The sequence below is a fragment of the Plectrocnemia conspersa genome, unplaced genomic scaffold (genome assembly GCF_051122295.1).
Source record: "Plectrocnemia conspersa isolate PC_06_02 unplaced genomic scaffold, ASM5112229v1 ptg000013l, whole genome shotgun sequence".
Lineage (NCBI taxonomy): Eukaryota > Metazoa > Arthropoda > Insecta > Trichoptera > Polycentropodidae > Plectrocnemia > Plectrocnemia conspersa.
Window position 1 is genome coordinate 19523780 of NW_028277177.1, and position 14782 is coordinate 19538561.

General features: G+C 31.2%; 2 protein-coding genes across 2 annotated transcripts in view; one reads left to right on the plus strand and one right to left on the minus strand.

Moving 5' to 3' along the window:
• The window catches only part of LOC148227504 (CD151 antigen-like), a 179496-nt gene extending 171535 nt beyond the window's left edge, over positions 1–7961 (plus strand). The window contains exons 5-7 of the mRNA XM_088202414.1: positions 1369–1542; positions 4373–4528; positions 4590–7961. Coding sequence (XP_088058540.1) covers positions 1369–1542; positions 4373–4528; positions 4590–4733 — 474 coding nt within the window. The 3' untranslated portion in view covers positions 4734–7961. The remainder of the gene's footprint in view (positions 1–1368; positions 1543–4372; positions 4529–4589) is intronic.
• Positions 7962–10589: 2628 nt separating this feature from the next.
• Positions 10590–13387, minus strand: LOC148227506 (uncharacterized). The gene is made up of 5 exons (XM_088202413.1): positions 12291–13387; positions 11412–11667; positions 11106–11339; positions 10852–11041; positions 10590–10792 (listed from the first exon to the last, which is right to left on the minus strand). Exons 1-5 carry the CDS (start codon positions 13198–13200, stop codon positions 10619–10621), a joined length of 1764 nt encoding a protein of 587 aa, XP_088058539.1. The 5' UTR covers positions 13201–13387; the 3' UTR covers positions 10590–10618.
• Positions 13388–14782: the final 1395 nt, after the last annotated feature.

The window sequence follows — 14782 nt, forward strand, 5'->3', positions numbered from 1 at the left end:
ACGGATAATATAAATTATTCATAATATATAATTTAATTTAAAATTATTATTCTAATCCTGAATATGTATGAGCTGCTCGAAAATAATGATAATAAAAACATACTGTTGAATATTCGCTAAATAGATTATTAATGTTATGTTATCATATATTAGTTTATTAATTATTTATTTTTACATAATAGGCATATTTTTATTAATCTATTAAAAAAAGTAAATAACAAATTTAGTCAGGATTAAAACCATTAGTTTTGGACATAAATGGTTATGTAGCTTAATAACAACAAGGTCTACATGAATAATAATAGTTTAGTGTAAATATTAGACGTGCAATCAATTTTTTTGGCAAATAATATGCAATGGTATTTTGATTATTTATTACATCAAAACTTTAATAAAAACTGAATCTAGATTTACAATTATTTATAGAAAATCAAAATTTAGTAATTTTTAATTCCGATTGTGATATTAGATACAATATTTTTTTTTATTGTATTACAGGAAAAAATCATTAAAATAACAAAAATAAAGACAGAATTGCATAGAGTCCAACTTTAGTTTTACTGTAAGACTTTTTTACATAGCGAATTGTTGCCATATGCAATGCCAATAATGCTAATGAAAGGAGCTCTGATAAAATAAATAAAAAGGATAATTAATAAATAAATAAATAATAAGCCCTAAGAAAAGAAATAAAAAGATCTAGATGTTTATACATGAAAACTATATGGCAATAATATATTATATATATATATATATATATTAATTAACAAAGCAAATTTATATTGAACATAAATTTTTTTCGATTTTTGTTAGGAGAACTGCAGCTTATTTTAGAAATACACCTGACTTATTATTTAATTAATAGACAAAGAATATTTATATATTTTTTCATGAAGGACATACATGACTTATATAACTCATGCCTGACCATTTTTTCCGAATCTTTATTTCTCGTACCTTAGTAGTTTTCAATAAAAATAATTCAAAGAAATATTTTCAATGTAATACTTTTGACTCAAAGAAAAATGTAACTGGATTTTTATAAAAGTTTCAAGACTTGGGACCTCCTTATAAATATATTTACGTATAAAACATCAAGGATTATTTAATATATATTATATTACAGCATTATATTATCAAAATACACACCACAAAGAAAACTATAATTCTCTTATTTAATTATCCTTTGGGTCACAAGAAAACATTGTTCTCTGTTAATCTTCTCAAATCTTTCCCTTTCACCTTTGTTTTCGTGCCGGAATCGTTAAACACGTTATCTGCCAAAGACGACGACGAAAAACACTCATCCTTTTGTGATTAGCACAATACAAAAAAAATTTAAACCTTTTTTGTGTTATTTCCTTCCAGTATACGTACTTCCTCCTGCTTATCTTCGTCATGGAGGCGACAGTGGGGGTGGTGACTTATGTCTACGAAGAGCAGGTGACGGCCGAGCTGCAAGCAAATTTGAACAACACTTTTCTGGAAAACTACAGAATCGATCCAGGAAGGACCAGAGCCATAGACGACATGCAAATCAGCGTAAGAAAACTCTTATTTTAATAATATGTACTAGGTTGAAATCCCTATGGGGAAAAGGGGATTACTGGGTAATCTCATGGTTTGACTCGATACGATATAAACGCATGGTTTAGGAACAAAATGGGGTCATCCTGAGTTGGGTTGTGACGGACGTCGATTAAATCTCAAAGGGAAAAGATATCCAAGAAACGTCGGATTTCTAGTATATTAAATGTTACCCCTACTTTTTTAATATGTCAAAGAATTGGAACGGCAGTAAGTGCAATGGGCAAATAATCTCATTATGGTATAAGATACAAGATTCGATTCTCGGTTTGGTAGCGAAATCTAATAAAAATATATGTAGGTATGTATAGAAACGAATAAACAATCATTCTAAATAACATTATATGTTTCATTCGTGTGATTATTTTTATAAATGTATTTATAATATCATAGCTATTTGAAAGTCAACAGTAAGTAGGTTAAAGTACTATAAATTAATTTATAGTTTATATATGATAATTAAATAACATTAGTAAATATCTATTTTCAATTGTTAAAAAATATTTTTATATGTAGTAAAAAATCTGACGTATATTTATAATCTGTAAAAATATGTTTTTATGTGAGAGAGTAATTAATTAGTTAATATAAACATATATCGTATCTATAAAAATAGTTGTAGCGATTCATTCACAACATCAGACACGCTACACGCGCACTTGAAGTCCTGCGAACTGTGCCTACGAACCTAACAGCTATGTAAAAGCACGTTAGCATATACGCTTTATGCGCATTGATGGTATTACGCGGTACATAATCAGACTACACTGACGCTTGTATTACTACTTTGCTTCAAGAACTTATTCACTACACTGACCTCTTCGACCACGGGATTAGCCTCATCATCAGACGCATACTTCTGTTAGGCGGCAAGAATATTCTCAGAAAATTTTATCAAATAAAAACAGATATTCTAGTTGCACTCCAAATCATCCATGATTGGCTAAGAAATAAGGAAAAACAAAGATCGTTGATCTCCTCCCTTATGAGAAATAGGGGAAAATAAAGATCATTGATGAAAATACAATAATACTCGTTCCACAATTTACGCTGTACTCGTTACACACGAGTAAGAAAAAACATTTTTTTTTAAATACTTTAAACTAAACATATTTAGTTTCACACGTGCATTACGGCAATGCACAGACGGATGGGTTAATGGCTTACTCCCGCTTCTTGCACTTGATTTGTAAACTACATCTGGAACCTCTCCCACTGCCCGTGCAGTGTGTCATGAGTTGCTTTTTGGAATGTACGCTTGTCGCTAAAGTTTTTGCTCGTTTACTTTATAATTTAAAGAAACGGTAAAAAGTACACGTGAATACTATTTGATCGTTTTATTACAAATGTCATTATATGCCTCGATTTACGTGATATTTCACTTTACGAAACAACTTACACTTTTCAGTGACAAATTGAAAATATATTGTCTAATAGCCTTTAACATATATTTGGAAATAAAGTCTGGTACTAACAGAAAGTTTTTGGAAATATGATACATACATACATTTACAACTAGAAATTCTCTGTCGTGTTCTAAAACAATCCTGACTTAATGATATGAATTTTCTCCTCAGGTGGATAATATTAGAATCATAATATTAGAATGTCTATAATAATAATATTAAAATTCAAGATTGGTACATGTGTTTTTAACTAAAAAGTATTACTGAGATATTATTATATATTATATATGTATAAAAAATTGTGTTTTAGCAATTTCATGCTCTGTATAAGACATGACTTTTATATAAGGTATCCTCGTTTGATTAATTATAAACGTCTACTAATGAGTTTCTAAGTTAAGATACGACGAAAAAATTTAACATATTGATCACCTTTTGAATTAGCAATATCCTCACAAAAGTAACTAATTCGTCGTTTAACGGATTAGTAACGACCGTTTCATTTATCGTTGACCGTAGAAACAAAACAATTTATCAACTCCTTAATCGAAGTTTTTCTTTTCTTTTTTATTACACACAAAAACTATTTTTATCAAAGTAAAATATATTTAAATAAAATAATGTTTATATTCAATAAGCTTTCTACTAGTCACAAAAATCATGTTGGACTCGAGAAATTGTTAGCTGGGCTAAAGTGGATTTTATCAAAAATTAGCTTAGTGCGACGGAATATAGCGCGGAGTGGTTATCAGAAAATGCAATCTAGCGTTTAATAAACATTTAGATTGAAGATTTTTTCAGTTTAGGAATATTAGTATTATGAAGCTCTTTCCATGTTAACGAAGCTGTGAGTCAGATAAGATTTAAATATGCAAAGCGAAAAGAGACATTTATTCCAAGTTAGTGATTTTTTCGATTTAAAATTATGCAACACAGTCCAATAAACGAATAGCATCCACTATTTATAATTACTGAAAATCTTTAAAATAATTATTTTTTTCAATGCCTTTTTTCAAAATTATAAAACTTGTATACTTACTATTTATATCAATATGTATGTATAGACTCGCATATGAGCATGATTCCTACCCTAGCTGCTGGCAATCTCCCTCAGACCATAACTCTTCTACACCATACAATACAATCATATAGGGTTTTCTGACTCTTCGCACATAAACGCCACAAGGGGTCTCAAAAATATGAAAATATTATCATAAAACACTTTAATTTAATGATAATGATGTATAATTATACAAATAAATCATCAAATGTGTAATATTATCTCTTTATTTAGTGCTTGATCTAAAATATAAAATGAAACATATGATTAGAAATGCATCCTTTATAACTTAACAAATATACATTTTAATTACTTACAGTTCAAATGCTGTGGAGCCGTGAGATTCGAAGATTGGAAAGCAAATCCTTGGTTAAAAGGTCCTGCGTCCGATAAGCGTCTAGTTCCAGACTCGTGTTGTAAAACAGTAACTCCCCGCTGTGGCGTCAGAGATCACCCATCAAACATACATTACGGAGTAAGTTTAACATATTTCATTAAACACATATAAGTTCTAATGCATTCTTTTATATTCTTAGGGATGTATAAGACCAATGGCGAACCACATCAGGGACCATTTGATAATTCTGAGCGCGGTTGGGCTCGGAATAAGCGTCATACCCATATTCGGCATGATCATATCGTGCTGCATCTACGTCAAGCTCAAAGACATTGTTGACTGACCCTTACCAAAAACTGCACCCTCACAGCTTAACAACTCCAGGAAGGGCAGTTCCAAATCCAAAGTATTCGACAAGTCGGTCAACCAAACTCCAAACTTAAGAAACGGGAACATAATGCGAGGCAATGCATTTGGCACCATAGACCGAGCACCTTGCCCAGTCCATTCGAAACGAAGGAGATCACACCGTAAAGCAAGAGAAAATCCGCCTGAAAACACTATAAGCATCACGACAATTAGTGATATCGGTTATTAACCGCGTGATAACATATTTTCTATAATTAATATAATAATATATGTATATATTTTTAGTACAAATTTATACACTTATGTTGCCATATTTATGAATTTTATTTATTTTATCTTCACTGTTATGTAGAAAATATTGATTGTTCAGAAAACAATGTATAATATTATATATACATATAACTTATTCCATCTGGGAAGTGACTATCTCGGCTTTAAGATTAGTGTCTTACGTAGCTCTATCGCCAATCGTTTTCTTTAGCACTGTACTATCCAAATGTTTATCCTCCATTTTAGCTAAATAGCCTACCTTTTTGAGCTTTTGAATTATTATGGCAAATCTCGATAGATAGATGTCTCTATATAGTTTCCATATAACATTCCAATCAAGTCAAGACGCAGCTTATTCTTCATTACCGTTTTCCATCTTCGAACTCAGACTGCTGATTGTTTCGATAGCATCATATCGCCAAGTATTATATATTTTACAGACTGCTACTATGGACCTCAAGTAGTTTATTTTTAAAGGAGTAAAACCTATCAACGTCGGAGGTAAATAAAAATTTGGATCTTTCAAAGCAATGAAAAGAAAGTATATTAGGTACAATAGATTTTTAATATGACTAAAAGAATCCATTACCTTTACAATTGATTTAGATTCAGCAATATGAAAGCACAGCTGAGAACCATTAGAAGATGTAGATATGTCGGTGTGTCAGTCCAATGAATCATTATCATACAAATGCAGTTTTCTTACCGTGTACAAGAGATTGCATAAACGAATGTAGGTAACATCACCCCTTTGTGGTGATAGGTGGCATGTTCGTATCACTTTCATACAAAATAGCCATTGGCATACCTAGATGCTTCTAAATGTCTGTATTTTCTAAAGAACTGCTGAAATGATTGACGGTAAATTATCTTGGATATCTATCTCCTAAAAAATATACATTCGTCCATATATAAGTCAAGCATACATTTCAATGACACTTCTACAATGAATAGTATGTTTTTACAAAAATCAGAAGTTCCCTTTTTTATCATGTAGACCTCTAAAATCTATAGAATATGATTTTATTTATATATGATAAAATAGCTATTATTTAAGTTTATTATTAAACCCCTATTCTCTGAACAATCTAATATGATCTGGTTATATTACATAAATATTTAATTATCTAAGATTTCTTTCCATAACGATAAAAAATATATTTTATTTAATATATACCCATATATTATATAATAAATGGTTTTATATGATAATTCCCGTTTTGATCTAGTCAAAATTTCATATATATACAGACGTGTTTTTATACGAAATTTACATAATGTAGTCATATCAAGCTTAATGTTGTTAATCAAATCCCCGAAAATACACTATAAATATGTAACGTAATATTTGTATAATATAATGTATCATATACATTTATGTATATATCCGATACTAATACTTGTACACTCCATAATTCCGAGAATAAATGTATAGTTTCATAACAACATGAGCAAAATATGACCCTGCATAATATTACTAAAATATATCTGACAATAATTCACTTTTGGTTAACAATCTAGAGGAATTGTTAGGATTACGACTATAGATATAAAAGGAAGATAATCTCTTGCAATACATTTTATTAAAATCATAAAATCAACATAAGGAGAATCACAAAATAAAGTGCAAGACTATGCGACATTTTCGTCAGGCACTTTTTCACAATATTTTTTTTTATATATTTTTTAATAATTGTGCACAGTGCTAACTTTTAACAATTTGCGTAATGCCTGTATTTTATTTCATCTTTAAAATAATATACATAAGTTGTTTATATGTAAGGCATATTAATGGCTAAGACCAAAGAATAACATAATAAATGTGTAGTATGGTGAAAAATATAACTGTTATTATATAACATTAACTTAAATTCTAAGCACACAAGGAATTGCAATTTTTCAGGAGAACCACACGTCGTTCATTGAGAATGTTTGTATTTTATATGCTTTATAAGGTAATAAATCTTTTAACAAAACATGAACTAGACCTTATGTACTTAATAATTAAATTTGTAAATATAAAATTATTAAAAACACTCACCAATACATGTAAAAATAAAATAATAAATGATGAAAATTACAATTTTGCATTTATTCTTTAAAATCCTCATCCTAGATATGTGTTAGAATTTAGAACAAAGATAACGTGAAAATTTGGTCACATTTTTAACATAAATCTATACGTAAACTTTAAAGATATGTGACAAGCGTAAGAAGCTCACTTATATTTTAAAACATTAAGTGTGACTTTTCTTAAGTAATTAATTTTGCTCGTTGGAAGGCTGAACGATAAATTCAGTCATATAATTTCTTAATCCGTATATTAAGCATTATATTACACAAGTCTTTTTACCAATAAATAGACGAAGAATTTGTATTTATACATAAACAGAGCAAGCCAGTATTATTCATATTGACCTTATAAATTATACATGTGGATATATCTTAATTAAATATTAATATACATATATTTAACATCAGCTGCCATTATATTTTTTATACAAGTCTTTTATACAATATTATATCCATTAAACATGACTTCTATAGTAGACCAGCATTAATAAATAAAATGTATTATTAATAAAGCAACTTAATATTTTAATTTATACGAAGCTCAAGAAAAACAGTAAAAAATAATAAAATCCCAATTTAAGCTCTTTTGATGCATAATATACATTAAGATCATTGCACCATTAAAATATACACAGTAGCCCTTTTGAGATTTGGCAAATTATTGATATCGTTTTTTGAGCCATTTTGACGATTAAAATATAATATTTACAATTAATATAAGCATTTTGCTTGCACTTTTTAATATTATACAAAGAAATGTTCAAAATAAGTTTTATCAAAAAAAAGTGTTCACATCATACATACATATAAACGCATATTCTCTAATAATACAGTTTATAAATAAGAATATGGCTACTATGTAGACATTTGAACCAAATATTATATTTTCTATTCAACTTTGGCACTATTTTATTTGTGAATAAAAAGTGTTACTTTTATACAAGAATGAGTTTAATAAAAACCAATACATATGTGTATCCTGAGTCGTTCTGCCCCACAGAGAAAAACATTATAAGTACTATTCATTGCTGAAGTATTAAAAACCATAATTATATCTTAGCGAAGTGTAAATTTTTTTAATAAAAATATAAGTTTGAGTAAAAGTATTGTGCATTTTAGACCAATCTTTACATCTATGGATATAACAAAAATAATAAAGAATAATCTAAATCCAATATAAATTGCATGCACTAGAAGTATTTTGGTGAAATACTATATGTGCCAGCTTTTATGTTAATAGCGCTCGTGCACAATTTACTCCTTCAGCAAATCATGGCAAGATCATTGAAACTAAAGAAATTTCACATACAACCATCTGTCGAAAATGTTATGCTCACTCTTTTTTGGGAGGAACAATGAACGAGAGATTTTTAAGTATTACATACCCACGATGAACATTGTTACCATACAACATTGGAAAATCTCCATAAGAATCAAAACAATCTGTATTGTTGCAATATGACAATACTGCCTTTTCAATAGTTGAAACAATTAGAGATCTACATTAAACATCTGCTGTACTCGCCACATCCTGCACTGGGTTATTTTCACATTTTCCGACTGCTCGAAGAAACAACAAGAGGAAATAGGTACATGTCTATGAAGAGGTGCAACAGGCAGTACACAAGTGGTTGCACACTTGGCTAAAAGAATTAATTTTGTGGGGTCTTATTCTTAAAAATACCAAAATAATCATTCATCAACAAGGACACAAGACAATAGCATAAAGAATGGGACCACATAAAAGCCCTCGTTACGACCAGAAAAAAATACATAAATAACACACAGCGTTTTTACTGTAAATATTCTTCGTCAATGAAATAAGTATACGCCTTTAGAAGCTGATGTTTGCTTGATGAATACCTCCAACGAGAGAGAGTTGGGTATGTGTAATGGGAATATTTTGTCATCCGGTGATACATTGTTTTCTGCGATCTTTTCATAACAAATGAATATTTCTTTGTTATGAAACGGTCACAGAAAACAATGTACCACCTGATGACAAATATTCCCTATACTCATACACAATTCTTTCACCTTGGAAGTACTAGTCAAGCAAACATCGAAATCTAAGGGTGTATATTTATTTCGCTGTTCTAAGAAATCTACGTCTATTGGCTGGACGATCGCTATTATGCTGCAATCGTCCAGCCAATAGATGTATTCGTTTCTTAAATTGCAGCCCTTAGTATTTAAGGCTTGTCTCCAAGGAGGAGAAGGGAGTCACTCGCAGACTCCGACAATCACTCGAAGAGACCAGCAGACGCCCGTCTGCCTGTGGATAACATACTGTCATGGCCACTCACATTCTTAGAGGGACATTACATACGATCGACTTCCGCCGTACACTAGCTGCCACGTCCCTACAAGACCTCTGAGAACCTCCCACGGACAACATCCCTCTGCCAGCTTCTCCACCACTGCTTAGAAAAAACATCTCGCCATTCATCGTCTGTTGCAATATATAATATAATCTAATAAAATTCAAACTAGTTTCCACCTGCGTCTCACTGGCTGCAAAGTCCCTTAGGGTTACTAAACTTAAAAAATTTTAGAAGTAAACATGGGAAAACTTGTTTCGAGCTCCATAGAAAATACTTTAATTTTGTAATAAATTACTATAAAACAGGGCTGTGGAGTCGTTAAAAAAAAACACGACTCCGACTCCAATTCCGATATTTACCAACAACACGACTCCACTCCGACTCCAACTTTGACTCCGACTCAAAAAATTTTAATTTTATCAGGTATTTTTGGTGTTCTTCTACACGTTTAATATTCATACGCTATACACATTAATTATAACGCAATTAAAATTTCATAATTTAAAAAAAATGCGTTTTATTCAAAAAATGGTCGGAGTCGCTCATTTTTCACGACTCCGACTCCGACTCCTACTCCAGCCAAAACACCACGACTCCACGACTCCAACTCCAACTCCGACTCCATAGCCCTGCTATAAAACATAAAAATAGTGAAAGTTTTCATTTGACCCACTCTTGTATATTGAAGATTTGTTGTAAAATGATAAGATATTTACAATTTAATTTATAATAATAGTACCATGATAATAAAAACAGAGGTAGTAGCATAAAATGATATATAATATTAAAATATTATCTTTTGTACTAGTAAGGCTCAGTTAAAAAAAATAAAGTATATATATATATAACATAACTAGATAATTAAACGCATTTTTGGCACACTCTGTGACATACGGTATTGAAGTATGTTCTTGTTAAAAAAAACAATCAATTACTGTAAATAAATTAAATAACATTTGGTTTCCCTCGCCAGCAAGAGAAACAAACAATAACAATAAAATATATATTAATATAAAAATATGTATATATGACTAGAAAATAAATATTACATAAAAAAAGATATTCATTTATAAAATTATAAACATATTTAGACTAGCTTTGAACTAAATATAAAGCATTGAAATTTTCAAATAATATCAGTCGACTTAAAAATAATAATTCAATACAATGAATAAAAATATATTTTAAAATCTTATCCACCAATAGATTGTAAGGAATGTTTAAATTGTAACAATTTGGTCAGATCTCGATAGACCGTATCTTCTTGTTTCACAATAGCTACCATAGCTGCTGCCATTATGGGAAGAATAGCTCGCCAAATAGACAGATTCGACCATGCAGAATAACAATCTGGCGGTTCAGTACGCTAAAATAAATATAAATACTTAATATAAGACAATTAAATTTAATTAATAATTAATTTACCGTGGGCATTGTGGTGTTGGTTAAATTTGTAGTATTCGCTGCATTTAATTCGTTATAGAATGCTATAAATTCGTCGTACTTTCTACCCGATAATGTGAGCAATAAACACAAACCATATATGACACATAGTAATATCGATTTCACATACGGATAAGTGTTAATGAAATTCGAGAAGCTGTTCATGTCAATGCTGAAAGACGAACGATTAAATTATAAAACCTATTGATTAAATAGCAATATTATCAGTGGCATACCTATCAAAAACAGATACTAGACAGCAAACGCATAAGAAGTAATACGCAGCTGAATACGGCAGCACTACAGCAGAGTGGAAAGATAGGTGTCCAGGATTTGATCCGTCACTATAACATATAGAGAGTAAGTGCATGAGGCATAATCCACCTAGTAAACCATGACAAAGAGTAGCTATGCCGCGCCATCCTCCTTGAGTGGTTATGGCTATGTCCAATGGAGTCAAACTGCTCAATCTATAAATTAAAATTTGTATTACATATGTCATTCTACTGTAATTTGTAATTTAGTATACAAATCTTATTTACCTGAAATATTTGCGTTCGTCTGCCCTTCTTTGTGCTTCGCCTAATACTCTATCTCTAGCAACAGCTCGGAAAGTTCCACCCCTTTGTACATATATCTTTTCAGCCCTACTTCCAAATACCCTATCTAACGTACCATCATTGGGAGAAGTCATTGGAGAAGGTGATGAAAATGGATTATCAATATGTCTTTCATTATAACTGGTCACATCGGATCCGAGATCATCGAGCATTGATGTTAAATCTAAGGTTGGTCGAACTGAAATGATATATAAGATAATAATATTAAATTTCTATAATTTAAGCCATCCCTAAAAATAAATTTATATGTGAGATATATTTAGGTATAAAGATAATCATAATGATCGATTTTTATTAATAATATAAAAGTGTCTGAAACTATTTTTCAATTAATTTATTCCAAATGACAATTTTCAACACAATTATTGATGCTAAAAGTTAACTAACATTTAAAAATGTTAATAAACTATCACACTTTTGATGGTGACAGTTAAAGAATTAAAAAATATAAATGAATAGCATAAACCTTTTCGATTGGCAAGTTGAATAGAATATGCGTTTAAATAAGTATTTATATGCATATACATATGTAATCGTTATAAGGGTTTATATTGTATATTTTTGAAAGACATGAAAACCTTCCAAAGTTTATTATTTATTGTTATTGGGAAAGCTATTTTAATGTAATTGTAATACATGAAAATAAAGTTATTATATTAATATGACATTCGTTACAGAAAGAAGACCAGATTGATTGATTTCTGTATATATATGAATAGAAATTCATTTTTAATACATATGTATATAAATTATATTTTTGGGGATGGATAGGTATATTATATAGATGGTGATTTTGCATACTTGGTTTTGTGTTGGGTGATTTAACGTGTTTACCAGTCGAAGGGTCAAACACCCTCGGGCTGATATCCCTACTGTTGGAACCGCGGTCCCTCTTTCCGTCTTCGTGTCGACTCTTTCTCCTAGTTCGCCGAGGTTTCAATTTGCTCTCTTTTGATGAACCGTTGTTGTTGACTAAATCGTTGGGATCGATTTCTAACTCGCCGCTCAATGTCACCTCTTCTGTTTTATTATATTCTTTGAGATAATCGTCTACTTTCTCCAAAGCGCTCATGCTCGATATAGTTATATCGAAATCTGATCCTAAATCGGATCGATGCTTGGACGAAATACGTTTCTTTTTCCTCCTCGATGGACTCTTTCGTTCTTTGTGTCCACTGCTAGGCCTCGAACTACTTTTATTCTTTAAATTCTCTTCAGACTCAGTCATGGAGTTGACGTATGCAGATAGTGTCGTAATCGGGTGTTTGGTCGAATCAGATTTTTTGATCTCGTTTTCCATAAAGCCCATAATGCCTTGTTTGATTTGATTGTGTATTTGCAAGTCTCCTTCGGCTGAGACGTTCAAGTCGGACTCGACCCACGACTCGCGCGTTTTTTGCACTCTTTTTATCGGATCGTCGATACTAGCTTCGGATATGTCGACGATGCTGCTCTGCTCGGGGTTATAATCAGTCTTAGAAGATCGTCTCGATATGTTTCTGGTCGGAGAACTAGTAACTTCTTCGATTTGCACTTGATTGTCGTCGGTTTTTGAAGAGCGGCGTTTGTCGTGTCTGGTCCTCAGGTTCACCACGGGAGTCGACGGAGTGTCGCTGAGCGAATTGTGTCTGTTGTGGACTTCGACTACTGTATTATTTATCTCCGCGACTGTCAACGGTGACAGCCGTCGCCTGTCTCTTGTGGCACTCATTTCAACATATGTTATTCCATTATTCGATCAAACCGTGACGTTCCACGCATATCTCGTTGAAAAACGCGTTATGTTTATGTTACCTTTGCAAAATGTCGAGTCTAAATTTAGAACCGCCTGTCAGGCGAACGATTCACCTTTGACATTTGAAAGCGGCCATTTTCAAACAAACGCTGGCCATGAACACAGTTTATTTTTAATATTTGGCCATAACACGTATTTTATTTTAAAACCATAATAATAGCTTTTTGACGATGAGCTTTTAAATATATTATTTTATTTTAATAATACACAGTATGTATTGTACAAAGCGATCCAATTCAAGTTTTCTATAAATCAGACGACTGTCAATAATCACGCGTGTTCATATTGTTAAATATTAGTTTGCAACAACACAGCTTACAACGTTAAAATTTCATAATTGAGGCGTTCAGAGCACAATGACGAACTCAAAAAATGACCATTTCGAGAAAAATAAGAATATTTTTTTATATATGGACGAAGTCTACAGTTATTTATCTCTCTTGTAACTACTGCGTAGGTAAGATAAAAATAAATATTATATTGGCGAGTTCGCCCTTTTTACTCGTAACAAAAATACCAAAAAGCAACAGATAAATTTATAAACTCGTAAATTTCTTGTAAAATAGGAGCAATCTCAGCAAGACAAAAATAAATATGGCAATAATCTGGATTAAAAAAATAGTCAGATGCTCAGCAAAAAATATTGCTGCTGTAAGTGCAAGTGTGGCCGAAGACTCGAAATTATCAATTCGTCGACATTCGTAGCTTTTGGGATTTTCTTATATTATTCCCTTAGATGCATTTTGCACCTGGAAACCCTTATAAAATTCAGATTTACGCAGATTGGGTATTAGGGCAAAAAAACAATGGTGCTGATTTTTTAAAGAAAATGTTATTCGCTGATGAAGCACATTTTCACCTCTAATATGATTCAAGAGAGACCATTATATGTAAAATAAAAAGTGATTGTTTTGTGCGCATTGTGGTCAGGAGGCGTCATTGGACCTTATTTTTTTGAAAACGACAAAGGTCGAACTATAACAGTCAATGGTGAACGCTATAGGTGCATGATAACCGATTATTTTTAGCATGAAATCGAAGATATTGATGTGGAATACATGTGGTTCCAACAGAACGGTGCAACTTTCAATACATCTTGTGTAACGTTGGATGTTTGGCGTGAAAATAACCCAGATTGGATTATTTTATATTTTGGTGACTTCAACTGGCCGCCAAGATCATGCAATTTAACGCTGTTGAATTTTTTGTAAGGTTATGCAAATCGTGTCTACGCCCCGACAAATCCAAACATCTGAGCAGCTAAAAACCAACTTTACAACCTTCCCTTCAAATTATTTTGTAATAAAATACATATGTATTATTGGTGACCAGATAATAGCATACAATACCGTAATATCTAGTGATTACTGTACATATTTCACACAAATTAAAATAATTTATTCGATAAAATCAGTGGCGGATCATCATTGGTCAGACAAACCGTAGGATTTCACATAGAAACGTGATAAAATGCTTTGATGAAAAATCAACTTTGGCA